Consider the following 19,211-nt stretch of genomic DNA (forward strand, 5'->3'; position numbering starts at 1 on the left):
TACATACGCTTCAGGTTACATACACTTCAGGTTACAGACTCCGCTAACCCAGAAATAGTACCTTGGGTTAAGAACTTTGCTTCAGGATGAGAACAGAAATCGTGTTCCTGCGGCGCGGCAGCAGCAGGAGGCCCCATTACCTAAAGTGGTGCTTCAGGTAAAGAACAGTTTCAGGTTAAGAACAGACCTCCGGAACGAATTAAGTACTTAACCCAAGGTACCACTGTAATGGCTAGTAGCCATGGATAGCCTTCTCCTCTATGAGTGAGGAGGGAAAATAAGAAACTGAGCGTAATCCCAGTTAACAGATCTTCCCATCCCTAGTCTCAACACAAGAGACAGCCTTTATAAAAGAGGCACTTTCTCAAGCTCTTGTGTACATTTCTCCCCCTGTTCTTGCAGCATCCAGTTCTATGAAGCTCTTGGCTCCCAGGGATCTGGAGAAGAACCTGATGCAGGAGAGGGAACTTTCCCAGGATTAGGTAAGACTTTGTTTTGGAAGATTAGGCTCCATGTTCTCACAAACAGGCAGGTGAATGTTGCATATTTCCCCATCCCACACAGACACCCAAATGCTGGCAAGCGATTTTGATCTCCAGTCCTGACATGGGAAATCTCTGACCCAAAATGAGTTTGCCAAAGCAACCACAAAACACTGAAGCAAGGCATGTGCTGTAATCAAAGCTATAATCCAGCATGGGATGCTTTTGGGATGCCTCGCCTCTCAGAGAGGAGAAAATACTGTTCTTTTGCACATGCAAGGGCCATTTTAAAACTGAACATCAGTCGCTTGATAGCAATGGCACATGTGCTCTGGTGGCTGGTTTCCTGGACTTTTTCAGAATTTGTGGAGTTATTTGATGTGGGTATGGATTAGCACTACCCACTGGTTCCCTCTAAACCAATCTTCTCCAACCTGGAGCCCTCAAGTTGCTTTGTACTACAACACCCATCATCCCCAGACCAAATTAAACAATTGCTAAGCGTGATGGGAGTTGTAGTCCAAAACATTTGCAGGGCACAGGTTTGGCAAAGGTATATTGATCACGCTTGCCTTTTCTCCGGATAACTCACCATGGTGCAGGAACTTTTGTTTTTGTCAGATGAGAATGTAAGGTGGAAGCGTTTACTGATGATAGTGCAGGTGGAGCTATGTCCAGCAGATGGCAGTGTTTACACTCTTTGGGGGTGGTTCCACTACAAAAATATCACTGAAAAAAATCAAGGCACGGCATTTCAATTGCCACTGTCACCCTGACAGTTTGTTTACTAAATTCTCTCAGTTAAGTTGTAGACCTAAGATGTTTGATGTGTACACCTGAAAATGAAAAGTGGAGGCAAATTTGTGCTTGCAAATACATATGCCATGCACATGAACTCATTAGGGACCTAGGATTAGGCTTCCAAACAAGTCTGATGTGTGAAAAGGCCACCGTGGATACCTTGGGAACTTTTGAAATTCACCTAAGAACTACAGATGCCCAAGTGGTGCCCTCTGTGAATTTGCAGATCTCAGCCATTACAGCTTTAGCAAAAAAAAAAAAAAAATTAAAAAAATTAAAAGTACTCACTGAAGGATTAGTGATAATGGCCATTGCTGCTTCTGAAATTTGTGTGCTCCTAGTTCACACAATACCACTCACACTGGTAGACCATTCTTATGAGTATTGTGAGTGGCCAAGAGTAACTTCTGAACCCATAAAGAGGATTTAAATGAGCACACACACATACACATATATTGCACCCTGAAAGGCTTGAATGTCATGCGCACATCATACCAGACTAATAATAGCTGATAATTAACACTTTGGAAGTATCTAGGGCACCTCACTAGGGACGCTGTGAAAACTGTCAATATTTGCTTCCAACCTTGTGGTTTTCTGGGGACTGATTTCAGGTTTTGACCCACTTAGCCAAAGTTCTGCAGGATCCTTCCCTGTATTCCTAAAGTTCAGGCTGTGAATGGCATTGCTTGTGTAGCTAAAATGACATCACCAAGGCACAAATGGGCAGCATCAAATGTTTAGCAGGGAAAACCTTAAAAGGAGGGGGTAAGTGGAAACCCTAAAACAGCTCTACAAGGGTTGAGCTTGCTCAGAGGGCATGGGATGCTCACTGATGAGGAGGGGAGGAGGTGAAAAACGGGGGGGGGCAAGAGAAATAGAATGCAATAGTTTGAATCCTGAGCATGGAGCACTTCACACTGCCACAATTTGTTGTAGTTCCCACTTCTATTCATTCTCATTCAATGATGTGTCACACACTCTCTTTCTCACGTGTTGTTGTTGTTTAGTCATTTAGTCGTGTCCGACTCTTCGTGACCCCATGGACCAGAGCATGCCAGGCACTCCTGTCTTCCACTGCCTCCTGCAGTTTGGTCAAACTCATGCTGGTAGCTTCGAGAACACTGTCCAGCCATCTCGTCCTCTGTCGTCCCCTTCTCCTTGTGCCCTCCATCTTACCCAACATCAGGGTCTTTTCCAGGGAGTCTTCTCTTCTCATGAGGTGGCCAAAGTATTGGAGTCTCAGCTTCATGACCTGTCCTTCCAGTGAGCATTCAGGGCTGATTTCCTTCAGAATGGATACGTTTGATCTTCTTGCAGTCCATGGGACTCTCAAGAGTCTCCTCCAGCACCATAATTCAAAAGCATCAATTCTTCGGCGATCAGCCTTCTTTATGGTCCAGCTCTCACTTCCATACATCACTACTGGGAAAACCATAGCTTTAACTATACGGACCTTTGTCAGCAAGGTGATGTCTCTGCTTTTTAAGGGAAAGGATGTCTGACCACATTTGTGTGCAGCCCCCAACTTCTAGGGTAGATCTTCAAGGGATTCAAAAAGGTCTTCACCTGGGGCTGGAATGGTACAAGATTCAGCATCAGGTGAGACAGGCTGGCAAGATCATTTCCCAAGGTCAAGATAAGGTGATCAATGGCTGCTCTGCTTCCACTGCCAGAGACAGGAGGCCTCTAAATACCACTGGCTGGGAACCACAAATGGGAAGGTGGTGGTTGCACCCAGATCCTACTTCTTGTCTTCCCATAGGCATCTGGGACCTGGGTAGGAGCTATAAGAACAGGAAGCTGGACTCGATGAGCCTTTGTACAGATCCAACTGAGTTTTCCCTATGTACTTATCAGGATGGTTTTTCATGGAGTCTATCCAGTTGTTGTTGTTTCACCACAGAAATCCTATGCAGTAGTTTAGACCGAGAGAGAAGGGGGGGGGGAGAGAAATTGTTCCAGTATATCCAGCAAGCTATGTGGCTGAGCATGGATTTGAACCCTGGTCCTTCTGTCCCAACCATTCATCCCGTGCCATTTTTGAAGACAAGATAAGACGGGAGAGTTACTGGAAGAGTCTCTCCATTTCTGAGCTTCTTTCTCCTCCCTTCCCACCACAAAGAAATAAATCAAAGTAAGGACCGCAAAGCTTCTTTTCCTTTATACCAAAGTTCATAGTCAATTAAATGGATAAGCTGCCTTTGTTTCAGGTGACCAGTTTGCAACAAAAGACCTGGAAGATTTCAGTGTCCGCACTTTGTATGACAAGCTGGAGGACCAGAACCTTCACTTGGCATCGCAGCTAGCAAAACACCGGGCAGACGTCCTGGCCTTCTACCGAGGCATCAGCCAGAAGATCCAGAGTCTTTTGGTAAGTGCTATGAGGAGGGGAGCATGTGTGTAGAAATATATTTTCTCATTGGCTTTTGACCCCACTTTATTTCCAACAAACTGGAGCACTGCACTCACCTGAATGGGTTACTAATGGGTATAATGCACCTGCCCATCTATGGACCAGATTAGCAAGATCATGATTCTTGACCAATCACATGGTGGTGGCCATTCTAGATGTAGGTACCAAAATTCCACTGGGGGCAGAATATAGCAATAAATTTCACACTTCTGGGTAACCAAGAGGTGTTGCCCCTGAGTCTGTCCGCTCAGGCAGGGTCCTTCAACATTGGCAGGTTTTAGATCCCTGGCCCTCATTAAATGTTTCTGCACTAGGGTACATCAATGCACACCTATGGGCAACATTGATGTGGCTAAATTACAATAAGCTTGAAGCTGAAAGAAGGAGGCGCCCCCTGAGGGCTGCATGGGGAATTAGGGGACTGTCAGGCCTGGGGTCTGGCTTGAAACAGGCCACCATGAAGTCTGGGCCCTGGCATGTGGCAATAGACTTGTGGGCCACAAACAGGTGGCGTAGTCGTGAATGGGCTGGCAGGGTAAAGCAGCAGACTGGATAACTGAGGTGAGGAAGGGCAGGTCTGGTGTGAGGCTTGGTGAGACATACCAAGGGAAAGTCTTGGTTAAGGAGATGAGTGATTCAGATTTCCAGAGCAGCTCACTAGGAAATGTTTGTAGCAGGGCTGGCGAACCTTTTTCAATCCAAAGGTAGCAGTCTCTTCCGGGCCGCTTTCTGAGGGCCACATGCAGTGGCTGGCAGAACCAGAGATAAAGTGGGTGGAGCAACAAATGAAGCAGGGCCCCTGAGGAGTGTGGCCTATGGAGAGAGGGTGTGGCTGGCTGGGAAGGGGTGTGGTGTGGGGAGAGTCCCCAGGGCCAGATAGAGAGGAGTGGAGGGCCACATTTGACATGCACCCCTGGCAAAACAAAACAAAACTGAAGTTCCTTATCCCTGGTTTACAGGACCCAGTGCCATTCTCTCTGCCTCAGACCCTGGAAAGCCTCTGCCACTCAAAGGTTTGATGGGCAATAGTCTGACCTTTCCATAAGGCAGCTTCCTATTTTCCTAAACAATTTAATGTTCCCCAGTGAAGGCAAAAGCAATTTGACGAGGTCATAAAATCTGAGACAGCAGTAAAACATTAAGGCCGTTGATCTCTGTTTGTAGGATCTGGTACAGACAGTGGACATGGATGCATTGAAGGGCATGGAAAGGTCCACAGTCACCAGGGATAGAGCCCAGGTCACCTTCAGTTCAGCCAAGGAGACCCAAGAAAGTGAGAGCTCCTCCATCAAGCTTTCTGGAGTCTTGCAAGCAATGGGCTACTCAGGTGAGAGAGCTGGGAAAACAGGGAAAACAGAACACTTCCCTGCCATTTTTTTAAAAAAGGAATTTTCTACAAGTGCCAGGCACCCATTAAAATTGACCAAAATGTGAAAGCAAATAATGGTGTGTTTTTCATTTTTAAAATTCTCCTTTGCACCTTTTAATGGTCTCTTTTCTTATGGATATTTCACTGTGACACTTGTGGTGACCCATGGAGCTTGCTTCTTTGCTCTGAATGTAGCTGCATGAGCAAATCTCCAAGAGGCATGAAAACAGCTGCTTTACAGGCTGTTAAGGAAGCTGTATTAACTGATTAATGCATTGCTGAATTCTTTTAGGTTCTGAGTGGCAGGAGGCAACAGAGTTAATGAAAGTCCTGGGGATTTTGCTGCGGAAAATCCATTTTGGGAAGGTGACGGCGAAGCCAGAAGGGGCACAGGGGCACAATGGAGCTGGTGGATCTGGCCTGGCTATCCGAGAGCAAGCTGGAACTCAGCAAAGATGTCCGGTAAGAATGAAGGTCTCCCTTTGGCGCTCTCTCTCTCTGTCTCTGTCTCTCATTCCTGTGATATTTGAACATTATTTCCTGTGTAGGGTACTAGCTCCCTGACACAGCGTGTGCTCTCCGGTGGGAAACGGGCCTCCCTTAGCTCTCGTGGCTTTGAAGACCAAGGTAAGGATGTGTGCAGCCTTTTTACCTGGTTATAGAACAGGGAAGGAGAACCCCCACTTCCCTCGAGGGCTGCATTCCCTTTGGGGCAATGTGTTTGTGGCCTGAAACAAAAGTCGATAGAGCCAGTCCACCTCCTTTCTCTAATCCACATACCCAATCCACTGATATCCATCCATTCACAGGTACAACATGATGACCCCAGTGCACACACATGCAATTTGCGTGGCTGGGTGCGACTCTCATTTGCTCCCCTAAAAGGTGTTCCCCCTCCCAGTGCAAATTGCAGACACAAAGGACTCTTGTAAACATCTGCACTTGAATCTGATATCCTAAACATCCATGCCCTTTCCCTAGCGAAGCTCCTCCGAAGATGCTGTTGGCTTCTGAGAACAAAACAATTGCATGCGTTAACAGCAGGAAGGGGCAATTTAGATCAGGGTAAGGGAGGAAATGGTTAACAATCTTTCTGAAAACACCACTTTTCAAAATGTGCGGAATCTTGAAAGCAGCCGCTTAGTTTAAAATAATACACACGAAACCACAGGAAATCCTAATTGCCCGTCTAGTTTCCCTCTGTCTGTGGTTGTTGGGAGGTGCAGTTGTCCTGAGCTGCCACTAGATGGAAACATAAGCCGCATGCGGTCTGCAAGCTTCAGAGCATCAGTTATGTATATACAGGTCATTTTTTCAGGCCATGCAAGTGACCCTTGTGACAGTGTGTTACATAACAGCCCCTCCCCGCTGCATGAATTTAGTAATCTGCATGAAGTCATCATCCTCATCCTTGTCTCTCTGAGTCTACAAGCAGCACCTTCAGCTGATATATGCCTTGTCTGTATTTGTCAGGGTTGGACCTGCAGCCTCGCAAGAGCAGCATGCTTGCTTGCGTAAGCGAGCTGGAAGTAGAGGCCCTGATGGCGACGTCCCCCCTTGCCAAGACCCTGGGCGAGATCAAGCAGTTTTTGGAGACATCCCAGCAGCCCCCACACTCACCTCCTTCTCCAGGTGATAGAGCTGATTCCTGCATCTTCTGATACCCATTATCCCTGCGTTTCTTGGGATTGCCTCAGAGAGGAAGTGGGAATGATGCATAGAAACACATGCAAATCATTGAAGTGGTTTGGTGATTCCTCCCCTTTGCTTCGTTCCATCGTAGAATGCCAAGGTTGCTCTTTAAATCTCCAGCATTTAAAAAGGATGCGGGTGGCACTGTGGGTTAAACCCCAGAGTCTAGGACTTGCCAATCAGGAGGTCGATGGTTCGAATCCCCGCAACGGGGTGAGCTCCCGTTGCTCGGTCCCTGCTCCAGCCAACCTAGCAGTTTGAAAGCACGTCAAAGTGCAAGTAGATAAATAGGTACCACTCTGGCGGGAAGGTAAATGGCGTTTCCGTGCGCTGCTCTGGTTCGCCAGAAGCAGCTTAGTCATGCTGGCCACATGTACGCCGGCTCCCTTGGCCAATAAAGCGAGATGAGTGCCGCAACCCCAGAGTTGGCCACGACTGGACCTAATGGTCAGGGGTCCCTTTACCTATGGGGGCTTAAGCAGGAAACGTGTGGGGGGACATGAAGCAAATCTCATGTGCACGCTGACGGCCGTTTATATTATATCTGACTGTCTCTGGCAGCCAGCCCCCAAGATGCTATCTGGGACTTTTGGGTTTAAAGTGATTAAGAAGCGGATGTGATAAAAGCCGTAAAATTATGCATGGCACAGAGATAGTGGATAGAGAAAAGCTTGTCTTCCTTTCTCATGACACTAGAGCTTGTGGACATCCAGAGAAGCTGAACATTGAAAGCTCCCAGGACAGATAAATGAACATGGCACTCTCTCCCATAGCAAGCAGTGATGGCCAGCAACTTTGGATGGCTTTAAAAGAAGATTGCACAAATTCATGGAGAATAAGGCTGTCAGTGGCTGCTAGCCATGATCGCAATGCTCTGCCTTCACTGTCAGAGAAATATATGTTTCTAAATATACCATTTAAGAAAAACCTAACTCCTGGAACTCCTGTTCATTTTACAAACATCCCTATTCATCTCACAAACACAGGGATAAGGCTATTTTAGGGACTGAGGTGATTCAGGAATAAAGAACAATTTCATGCTTTCAGAATAATGCTATTTTTAGACTTGAGGACTTTTGGCTCTCCAAATGTTGCTGAACTACAACTCCCATAATCCCTAACCATTGGCCTTTCTTGCTAGGGCTGATGAGAGCTGTAGTTCAACAACATCAGGAGGGCCAAAGGCTCCTCATCCATGATCCTAGACCCATGTGTCCCAAACCTGGGTGTCCAGCTGCTTTTGGACTACAGTTCCCATAATCCCTGACCACTGGTCTTGATAGCTAGGAATGATGGGAGTTGTAGTCCAAAAACAGCTGGAGACCCAAGTTTGGGAACCACTGTCCTTGACTATAGAATGACTTTCAGTGCCAACTTTCCATTGTTGTGTCCCCCTTTTCCAGGTGAAAACATAGATAATGGCCACCTTTCTTCAGGACCTTCTGTTGATGCTGTGGTCCCCACTGACCTCACCAGCCTCTCCCCTCGCCATTTTGTGGTTTACCGCTTTGCCTGCACTGTCACACGCCTTCTGGGAAGAGCCTTCTCCTTGCCAGCGCTGGTTCTCCTCTTGGCTCAAGCAGTCCCCAGGCAAGGCCCTACGGAGGTTCAGTTCGCCAGAGATTCCTACTATGATGCCACCAACAGGTTCCTGTATATACTTTCATCACACCTGGAGAGTGCTGGGGGCTTTGTCACAGTGCTGCTGAATGCCATGGCACACATCAAAGCAGGTATAGTTAGGTGGAAGGAAGCTGTCAGACCATCCAACCCAGCACTGTCAACTCTGATTGACAGAGGCATTCAAAAGTGCCAGACATGTTCTTTTTTATATATATACTTGCCACCTGGTGGCAGAAATGAGCATTGCAATGAAAACAACAGCCCCGTGCCAACATTCACACTCTGAAACATCTAATTCAGGGGTCAGCAAACTTTTCCAGCAGGGGGCCAGTCCACTTTCCCTCAGACCTTGGGGGGGGGGGCGGACTATATTTTGGAAAAAAATAATGAATGACTTCCTATGCCCGGCAAATAACCCAGAGATGCATTCTAAATAAAAGGATACATTCTACTCATGTAAAAACATACTGATTCCCGGACCGTCAGCGGGCCAGATTAAGAAGGCGATTGAACTGGTCTTTGACTGTAATAATGAATTACTATTACTACTACTACTACTGCTACTACTACTACTACTACTACTACTATTATTATTACTGCCTGTCCTAATGTCATTCGGATGTGGATTTCTCTGCCCCCTCTACCCAATGATAAAAAATAGGAGTGAAAGAAATGAATAGAGGTTTTTAAGCAGAGGTTGGATAGCCATCTGTCATGGATGCTTTAGTTGAGATTCCTGCATTGCAGGTGGTTGGACTAGATGACCCTCTGCATCCTTTTTGACTCTATGATTCTATGTATTGCCAAATTGTTCAGACATTATTCAAAGGGAGGTGGAACTTGCCATGGGGCTGCCATTTTTCCCAACAATCCCCAGTGTTTGTTTCTTTTCACATGGTCCCTTGTTCCCTCCATGATACTTGGTTTCCTTTAACTGTAGATATGTCATGGAGTGAAACAGGGATCTTCTGCATGCAAAAGCATGTACTTCATAGTACTGAAGGCTGATTTGAATGCCTGGAATATAATGATGAAATTCTGACAATTGCCATGTCAAATGCAAAGAAGGCTGCTACACCCTGTGATCTAATGATATCCTTTCCGCATAACTGGGTGCAGGGGATTTTTTTTTTTATCCTATTTGTGTAGCAGGTATTTGGCACAACACTTCCTTCATTGTGATAGTTTCCCCAATAATGATCTTCCTTTCTCAGTCCTTCTGCTGTTTGGGTAATATTGTAAGCAAGGACAAAAATACCTTTTGCAGATCTTCTTTTTGGTCTCTTCACTTCCTTCCTTAACCTTTCATTGCGCAGGATCATGGCAGAGGAAAGCAGAGAGACAGCAGCTCCAAGAACTAGATCTGCAGTGCATATTACAGGAGAGAGTCTGGCCTCTTCCTTGTTTGTGCCTTATGCTAACAATAGCACAATGGAGGTGTGGGTTCCTGGCTTATGAGATGCTCTGCTGAAGGTTTTGCCTATTTCTAAATCTGCATGTTGCACCACACAAGCCCTGCCTAATAATGCAGACAGTCTTCCAAAAGGGCGAGCTGAAGATGGGTTTAGCTTACTGAATCTTCAAAACAGTCTCATCGCTTGACTGCTATGAGTAATTGGACAAAATTGTGGTTCAAACTTTAGCTAGCTTAAAAAATTCTGTCTGGAGCTTGGCTCTCCTGAACTACATCTCATCTGGCCTGGATGGTTGCATGCAGAAAGGTGTAATATTGTGGCAAGGGACAGTGAACTGAACAAAACTCTGAATCTCCAGATGGGAGTGTCTAATGGAAAGGGGCTTCCACATTGAGTGAGGCTACATCTGGAGGATTCAAAGAATTCTGATGACACAGATCGGTCTTTTTATCTTTCTCCCCTGCTCCCAGGCTCTAAGGAAGCTATTCCTCCAAACGTTGGCTTTTGGAAAGAGCTCAACACAGCAGTGGCTGCCCTAGCTGATGCCTTTTTCCAGTGTTCTTGGGGAGCAGGAGAGACAGCAGGGAAGGTAATAAGTTTTCAGGTGTTCCGGCCACCCACATGAATGCTGTAGCACTACAGATGTGGCTCTAAATTGTAAATGACACTTTCTAAAATGGTTTTGGAGCATGAGCTGCAAATGATCTTGCCAAATTCAGAGAAGCACAAAATCGGAAGGATAGTTGAATTCATAAGCACATGAGGAGAACCTGCTGGATTGTGCCAATGACCCGTAGAGTCTATCACCCTGTTCTCACAGTGGCCAACTCTATGCCTGTGGGAAACCCTCAAGCAGGGCCTAAGCACAAGAGGCCTCAACTGGTAGGCAGAAGGATTACTGCCTTTGACTGTGGAGGTGCAGTATGGCCATCATGCCTAATAGCCATTGTCCTGCATAGATTTGCCCAATCCTCTTTTAAAACCATTCATGTGGGTGGCCTTCACTGTCCCATATAGGAGTGAGTTCCATTGTTGAACTAAGCGCTGCACAAAGAGGTAGTTTCTTTTCTCTAGCCCCGAATTCCTATCCATTACAGTGGATTAGATTTCACAGAAATCTAATTTCTCAGGCATCCCTACCTATTACTACAATCAGAAATAAAAGTTAGAATTATTAAATTACAGTGGTACCTCGCAAGACGAATGCCTCGCAAGACAAAAAACTCGCTAGACGAAAGGTTTTTCCGTTTTCGATTTGCCTCGCAAGACGAATTTCCCTATGGGCTTGCTTCGCAAGACGAAAACTTTTCGCGACTTTGTTTCCTATGGGAAACCGTGCATCGCAAGACGAAAAATTCGCTAGATGACAAAACTTGCGGAACGAATTAATTTCGTCTTGCGAGGCACCACTGTACAGAAAAAGGCTGTAGAATGTGAGTTGGAAGTTTTTAACTTCTGTGTATGCTTTCTGTTCTTTTGTTTTCAACCCCCAGCTTTTGGGTTGTGAGAAGAAAAACCCAAAGGCCTGAATTTCAAAGCAGCTGGATGTAAACAAAAATAAAAAATTAATCCCACGATGTCAGCAAAATCTTGGGTGCTCGATATTTCTGATGAATAGACCCTTTGATTAGGACCACTAAAAGTTCTGCCTTCTGTGCTGATTCTTTCAGAATCCGATGAAAAATTGCTCGCCTGTTTGTTTAGCTGCTCGGTCGATTTTTGAAGAACTGCTGAGTCTCCGAATGTTGCCTGACTCTCGTTTCCTTGAGCAACGCCCACGAGAAAGGTAGCTGATGTTGGTTTCACTAGATAAGTAATCCAAGATTGTGACAGACAAATAATTGTACTCGTGTCATATTGCTGTGTTGCGATATTAGTGCATATATTCCAATAACAAGGGCATTTTTCAGTTGCACAATTGATTATTTAGCTTATATAATGTTCCTTCTTCCCTATCTCACCGAAATAGAGGAAGCTAGCCCTTTGTAATGAATTTTGTCTGTGTATTTAATATTGGTACATATATATTATCCGAAAACGGTCCTGTTTTTCATTTACATCACTGATAACAATTACTGAGCTTAGAGATAATTCTGAAAACAGTCACTGAGCTCGGATAATTCTATTGGCATCTCCTTCAGGGAACGGTTTGTGTGGAGTAAACTGCTAATAGTGGGAGCCCCATTGCTTGATAACTGGGCTACTGACAAGGAACAGAAGACTCTTGGAAAGAGGAGGCATCTATCAATGTCTATTAGCTGACTCCATGCTTGTAGATTTGTGTCCAAAAGAAACCTTACCACCACTAAAGTTTTCTATGTGCCAGGCAGAGTCAGAGTATCAGCTGCATATACACCATGCACCTTCTCTGCCTCCCCCAGAAAGAATCCTGGATGAATTGTAATTTACCCCATCACAGAGCTACAATTCCCAGCACCCCCAATGAACTACAGTTCCCAGGATTCTTTGGGGAGTGGAAAACACACTTTAAATGTATGGTGTATGTGTGCAGCCATCTTCTCCTTTCCTAGTTGTAGAAATATTGGCTAGAGGGATCCAAGTAGTACGCTGACATGATCAGGCTTGGGTCAGATCCTGGCAGGCACAGGGAGCAAGTGCATCGGAGGGCCAGACAAAGAGGTGAATGTCTCAAGTTGCAAAGGCAAGAGTTTATAATGTTGTTTTACTTTGGAAACAGTGTTTGCTGTGGTGCAGTAACAAGACTGGGGCAAGACATTTCGGCACCTGTGGCAAACCATAAAATGGCGCATGCACCCAAATCAACTTCACCTGGTGGTTGAAGTGGGAAACAAAGGCTGTCACAGGGCTCTCTCTGAATCATGCTGGATAGGCTCAGAGCCTAAGAGACCCCAAAGGGCAGCTCCTGCCCATTTCCTCCCTAGGGATAGGAGGAGATCAGTACTGTGTCTAATTCAACAAGAGGCTGCTGTAGAGGCAGCACTGGATGTGCTACTGAAGAGAAGGCAGCTCTTACTTCTGGCAACATCAGGGAGCAATGCATTCCTTGGAGGCCAGCTCTGCTGCCCCTGTGGATCCTGCCACTCAACGTGGTCTCATCACATATTGCCTCATTTGGTGGGCCAGCCCCATGCTATAAGGACCCAGGACCAGCCTGCCAGCAGCCCTGTCCTGCATTTTTTGAAGCAGCTTCTGGGAGTACAGAATTGCAATAGACAACATCTGAGGATTGTCTGTGTAAATAAATAAGTATGATGCCAGAGGCACATACCATATGCAACATAAGCTTGCTCAGAAGACTCGCTTAGATAACTGGAGCTATGTAGGACGATATCCCTGCAGTAAAATGCCTTTCCAAAACCATTCATTCATTTATCTACAGGATCTCATCTTCCCTTACAAGCAATGAATCAGACTCTGCCCTTGGGTAATATCCTGATACCAAATACAGGCAATCAACCCAGCAGTGCAGTTGTGCAACGTCCATTCTTTTCCATGGGGATATCTCATAGTTCTCAGAAATTATTCTCAGTCTTCAATTATGCATCAATTATGTCCTCAGTAGACAGAGGATTAAGAGACGATGTTGTGGCTGAAGGAGTTTCTAAGAAAACATCCTCTTACGTTTTTTGCTGGCCCAATGGTATAAATGGAAAACACTCCACATTGGCTGATCTTGGTATGACCTCATTGCTCAGTGCAGCCTGCACCTGCCGACCTGTCTTGCTTCCATCACAATACATGCAACAAGTCAGCCGTATGCAAATTAGTGTTAGAATTTTCATCCTTGGCAGTTGGAGGTATAACTGGCCTCCAGTTCTGGTCCTGCTTAGCTTGGAGCAGCTGGGTGCTGACTGAGCTCCATCAAAACTAAACTCTGGACAGGTTTTTTCTTCCTCATCCTTCTGTGTGTTGGTCAGATTGGATGCATGTAGCATTTTTCCTATTCTTTAGAAGGCAGAGGCAGTCAGAAATAGCCATGCAGTGGGAAAATGTGGGCAAGGTAGGAGGAAGGTGATGTCTAATGAAACCTCCATGGGTAGAGGAATCTCCTTATGGTGTTCCAGGCCCAACACACATCATAAGAACATAAGGGCTCTGCTGGATCAGGCCAGTGGCCCATCTAGTCCAGCGTCCTGTTCTCACAGTGGCCAACCAGACGCCTGTGGGAAACCTACAGGCAGGACTTGAGCACAAAAGCCCTCTCCCTTCCTGTGGTCTCCAGCAACTGGTATTCAGATGCATTAATGTATCCAACCATCATAGCTAGTAGCCATGGATAGTCTTCTCCATGAATTTGTCCAGGCCTGTTTTGCTAGTGGTCATCACTGCCTCTTATAGGAGCGAGTTCCATAATTTAACTATGGACTGTGTGGAAAAGTGCTTTTTTTTAAAAAAAAAATGTCCTGAATCTTCAAATATTCAGCTTCAGCTGAAGGTCCACTGGCTCCAGTGAGACAGCCTCCTCCATTGCCTCAGTGATTGATTTAGGCCACCAGGATGTCTGCAATGGCTTAATAACCTTCTGAAGCAAAGCAGCCATTTCAGGCAAGCTAGATTCTGTGGAACCAGATTGTTCACTTTCTAAACAGGCCCATCCTGCAAATAGCTCTGAGGTAGTAGCAAGTGTGGAATCTCTCCATTTTTGAATGAGTTAGTAGCAGTTGCACTCCACCCCTAACTCAATTTGGCCTGGGAGTACAGCACTGGTTTAATACAACCCTCTCCGTCATGTGGTTCTTCCCTCTGATAAAGGGATGAGCCACAATAGATGATATTGGAAACCTAATGGATGCCTTGCTCCAGGAGGGCTCTCTAACCGGGTTGATTATTTTCTCTCCTCTTTCCATCATTTCAAAGCATGGACAGAGAGCTTAATGCTAGCTCTCTGGATGCAGGCAGGTGTAACACACAGAAAATCCTACTTTCCTTTTTCCCTTTCCCCTCTTCCTGTGTGTCCCAGATTGCAAGATTACAGAAGTTTCCTGCTGCAAGCAGAGCTTCAAAATATAATGGAAACTTCAGGGCAACTTGAGGAACGAGCACGCAGCAGTGAGAGGAAGACTTGGGCAGGAGATTCCTCTGACCTTCAGGTAGCTCACTTGACCTGAAATCAACTTGGCTCTTAACCTCCTGCAACTTAGAATAATAGAATTGTAGGGTTGGAAGGGATCCCAAGGGTCATCTAGCTCAGCCCTTTGCAAGACTTGTTTATGTCTGCTATGTCAATATCATTTTTCTACAGTGGAAGAGAGTATGGGTTGTCCCATTGCACCTCCTACTTGCTCAAGTAGGTGGGGCCATGTAAATCAGGCTAGTCCACCATCCACCAGTGGAAGAAGACCCTTCCAATTCTAGAAGAGTCTGTCTTGCTCTGATGTGCAGACCCTTTTTATGGAAATGTGTTGTTTTCTGGTGGCTGCCTTTTCATACCCCCCTTATGCAGATAGGGTGGGAAGGGGTTATTTATACGATGACTGGCACTTGGCCATTCTGAGCAAAACAGTAATGGGTTTGCCAAAAGGTAAAACGTTGGGCAAAATGACCTCTGGTTCTAGATGAGCTGTTATTCTAAGACTGGAAGGCTCTGGACCCCAGACTACCTATTAAGGGAGATACATGGGTGACGCTGGCCCATGTCTCTGTTGTGTACCTGTGAAAGCTGTGGAGAACCTCCTGTCTGCAGGCCTAATAAAGCCTAGCAGTGGTTCTGGTTTGCTGTTTTCCCCAAGCCATGCCTACCCACACTACACTCATCAGGTGGAGGGCAGGCATAGGCTCCTTGTGGAAGTGGGTTTTGCAGGAGCCTCCCATCAGCTGACCAGAACACGCATGGAACCTCTTTTTTCCTGCATGGTTTGATTTCAGATCATTCAGGCAAAGGAAAACGCTTCACCTGACATAATGGGTGAAATAGGTTGTTGACTCATGGGCAGATGTGACCACTGAATAGAAACAGCCCATGGTGTTGGGGGAGGTCAACATCCAGCCTGCTGGTCAGATCCAGTTTCCCACCCTGCCGTATAATATGATACTATACCCTTCTTGTTTCTCCATTCTCAGTCTGTTTCATAGACTGTCACTCACTGAGGACAGGATAAGGCTATTGCAATGACACATCATTGTGCTTTAACAAACAACACCAACATGTTATCAAAGTGACATGATGTGGGGAGGGAAGCATAGGTCAGTCCCATCAATGGATCTACCAGTGATGTGCAATTTGGGCATCTGTGTGGCATGCCCAAGTGCATTAGAGGGCAGGGCTCTTGTGTCCTGTTCAGAAGGGCTACTCTTGCCTTTTTAGCAGTAAGAAATGACCTTTTGTAAATGATGAAATTCTCTCTTCTACACAACTGTTCCAAGAGCAGCTGTGTCCTCGCTTGCATTTGGCCTCCTCCTTTTTAATGGTTTCCATTTTCTAGGTGAAGATTGAAGAGCTGGAAGAGATGCTGGATGGCTTGAATGAGGATTTCTTCCAGCTGACAGTGCAGGCCTTAGCAATCCAAGAAGAGGAAGAACATCTGGACCGCGAACTCAGAGCACAAGAAGAGTCACCCTCATTTGCAGTATGTGCATACCACAATTTCATTGCAGGGGGCAGTGATGCAAATGACTATTATTTTAAATGCAGATGAATATGCCTTGACAGTGCTCCTTGTATGCAAAGTGCTCAACAACCCAACATCTACACAACAGCCCTGTAAGGCTGGGCATTGGGTTTAAGACTAGGAATGAACTAGGGAATAGTATTTTCTCATCCCTCTCTCTCAAACTCACTTCACATGCATCATGTGGCAAGTGTGCTTCCTGCATGGATCCCTATGTCTACAGTGCTAAAAATGGCAATGCAAAAGAACATTTATTGAAACACTCTGGGGCATGTGGTAGACAAAAACCAGGAAATTGTAAGTTAGTGCCCAAGAGAGTGAGGCTGGGCAGACAGATCTCACTCATTCTATGATGAGGTTCCTCACCCAACATCTACTAGATAATCTGTTTACATCAACCTTCCCTACCAGATGTTCCACTGCAGATGTTTTGGACTACCACTGCCATCAGCCTCCAGCCAGCATGTCCAAAACATCTGGAGGGCATCCAGTTGGTTGAAGGTTGGCTTGCCTTCATTGAACACTCTTCAGTCACAAACTTGAAGCAAGTGCTTTTCAAGGCATCAGAACTGGAGGAAGGAGGCCACACTGTCTGGCTTGCTCTTCTTGAGTAGCACCAGAGTAATGAGAACTCAGATCTCCTGGTTTACAATCTTGCCTCAACCACTATTCCAGTAATTGCTTCAGGACAACTCAGTGGCTTTCTTCTGCTTGTTTCCCACTTCCTCGCCTTCTTCCCCACCCATTGTACAGTCTACAAGTTGTCTTCCTGAGGAGAAAGCACAGCACTTCTCGGAGCATCTTGAATCTTGGGCTGCCAAGAGAGACCATAGTGTGTTGCTGGGAATCAAGAGAAGTCTCATTGCACAGAAAATCAAAGACGTTGAATCGGAGCTGGCTCATTGTCTGAAAATCCATCATGGTGGCCAGCTCAGCAGCTGAGGGGAGACTGGCCAAAACTCTGAACCAGCAAGGAACATTTGGTTGGCTGTGTTTATTTCTTGCTGGAGTGATCAACTCTTTACTTAAATACCTAACTCTCTTGGGACCTAAAGAATTGCAGTAGGAGTGAATCCAAGTAGCAAATTGGAGGCAACTGTTTTGGGTACCAAATGGTTTGAGGGTATGTGGATTACAATCTGGGGTCTTCTTATGTTTTCTCTTTTTAAAATAGTTGGGATCAGAGAGAAGGGGCTTTCAATGACAGTGAGGGGATTTCTCAAGTTTTGTTGTAGCTTTCAAAAGTTCACCAGTTTGCCTGCTACTGCTCCTTCCTTTCCAGATAGTATCTAGGAAGGAAATTTTAAGTGCTCAATGGATGTGCATTACTGGTGTGTTGTGAGCAATATCACGTGAGTATTGTGCAGTTACAGAGTTATAATCCAACGTGCACATGATTTTCTTTGTCCTTGCCAGTTTCAAATGAATATAGGCAATAACTTTTTCAAAGGAGAAGGGAAGCCAAAAACAAGGTTTGGTCATTGCAGGTGTCAAAAATGAACAGAAGGAAAGGTGGTTAGTTCTGGCTCAAGATGACTTTACATGAAAGAGAAGGTATGTATGGAATGTGTACACACAGAGAGGAAGTTTGAGAAATGGCAGTTTTGTTTACAGTATCACAAAATGACAGTTCTGAATTAATCTGATACACACCCAAAGAGTTAGGTGGACACCTGAAAGGTTGCAGAATCCATAACTGCTAATCTGATGGATGCAGTTGAAAAATACGTGCATTATGTTGTAAAGTCGAGCAAAAAATGTTAATTTCCATGGGAGATAAAAATGCAAATATGATAATGCCACATTTGAGAAATGTTTGTTAGGTAGCTTACCTGAAAATCATCATGTAAATATTCAAAATGTGAGAGGAATCAGGACTGTGGTTGTGCCTCATGCTTCATGTTCCCAGTGGGAAAATAAATTCTGTTTGATCCTGTAACAAATATCACAAATAGTCACTATGAGCATCTATAACAGCCAAACCACCTGACAAAGGAGACACTACTTGGAGAGCATTCAGATGTGGGGATTCTTGTGTTACTTTGCCTGATTATAATGCTAGCGCATCAGATTCTATCCCAGATTCTAATGTTCATTCCTTTTACACTGCATTACCCATTGTGTTGTGGAACTGTGGCTTTTTTATTGCTATACTGCCTTGTCACACTAAATTTTCAATGACGGGAAAAGAGCTGTGTGCTGGAATACCTCCCAGAGGTCAAGTGAAATTGCAACACAAAAAAACTCCTGTGATTTTCTGGGTTAACGGGGTTGGAGACAGTCCCCCCCCCCCCCGGAAGCAAATGCTATGGAAATGAGTGCTAAACTTCTGCTAGATTTTTCCAGAAGTGGCTTTTATGTTGCATAAGAGATCACATGAAATTTGGAAATTATCAGGTAAGGAAATAAATGAAAACAGAATAAACTGCTGTCTGGATGCAGCCTCAGTGCCTCCTGCTACAACTAAGAGGGCCTAACACACATTATGTTTGAGAAACATGATGCCCAAAATAGCATAATGGGGTATTCCCGCCCTGTACTTTAATTGGGTGAGTCCCCCTGGGTGGGTTCCCCATGCTTTAATGCAGACCCTCCAAGTGTCTCACTTTTCCAGAGACAGTCTCAGAGACATTTGAAGGCAGCCCTGTATAGGGAAGGTATATAGTGTTTAATGTTTTGTGATGTTTTTATATATGTTGGAAACTGCCCAGAGTGGCAGGGGCAACCCAGTCAGATGTGTAGGGTATAAATTATTATTATTATTATTATTATTATTATTATTATTATTATTATTATTATTATTATTAATTTTATTATTTGAAT

At 45.2% G+C, this 19,211-nt stretch overlaps 1 protein-coding gene across 1 annotated transcript in view; it reads left to right on the forward strand.

Moving 5' to 3' along the window:
• LOC309519793 (uncharacterized protein) overlaps window positions 1-18,340 on the forward strand; it is a 136,455-nt gene extending 118,115 nt beyond the window's left edge. The window contains exons 77-88 of the mRNA XM_082200924.1: window positions 403-482; window positions 3,497-3,657; window positions 4,864-5,026; window positions 5,361-5,530; window positions 5,617-5,695; window positions 6,542-6,700; window positions 8,164-8,493; window positions 10,269-10,387; window positions 11,469-11,584; window positions 14,741-14,870; window positions 16,203-16,346; window positions 17,142-18,340. Coding sequence (XP_082057050.1) covers window positions 403-482; window positions 3,497-3,657; window positions 4,864-5,026; window positions 5,361-5,530; window positions 5,617-5,695; window positions 6,542-6,700; window positions 8,164-8,493; window positions 10,269-10,387; window positions 11,469-11,584; window positions 14,741-14,870; window positions 16,203-16,346; window positions 17,142-17,330 — 1,840 coding nt within the window. The 3' untranslated portion in view covers window positions 17,331-18,340. The remainder of the gene's footprint in view (window positions 1-402; window positions 483-3,496; window positions 3,658-4,863; window positions 5,027-5,360; window positions 5,531-5,616; window positions 5,696-6,541; window positions 6,701-8,163; window positions 8,494-10,268; window positions 10,388-11,468; window positions 11,585-14,740; window positions 14,871-16,202; window positions 16,347-17,141) is intronic.
• Window positions 18,341-19,211: the final 871 nt, after the last annotated feature.

This window comes from Podarcis vaucheri (genome assembly GCF_965113315.1).
Source record: "Podarcis vaucheri genome assembly, chromosome: 15".
NCBI lineage: Eukaryota > Metazoa > Chordata > Lepidosauria > Squamata > Lacertidae > Podarcis > Podarcis vaucheri.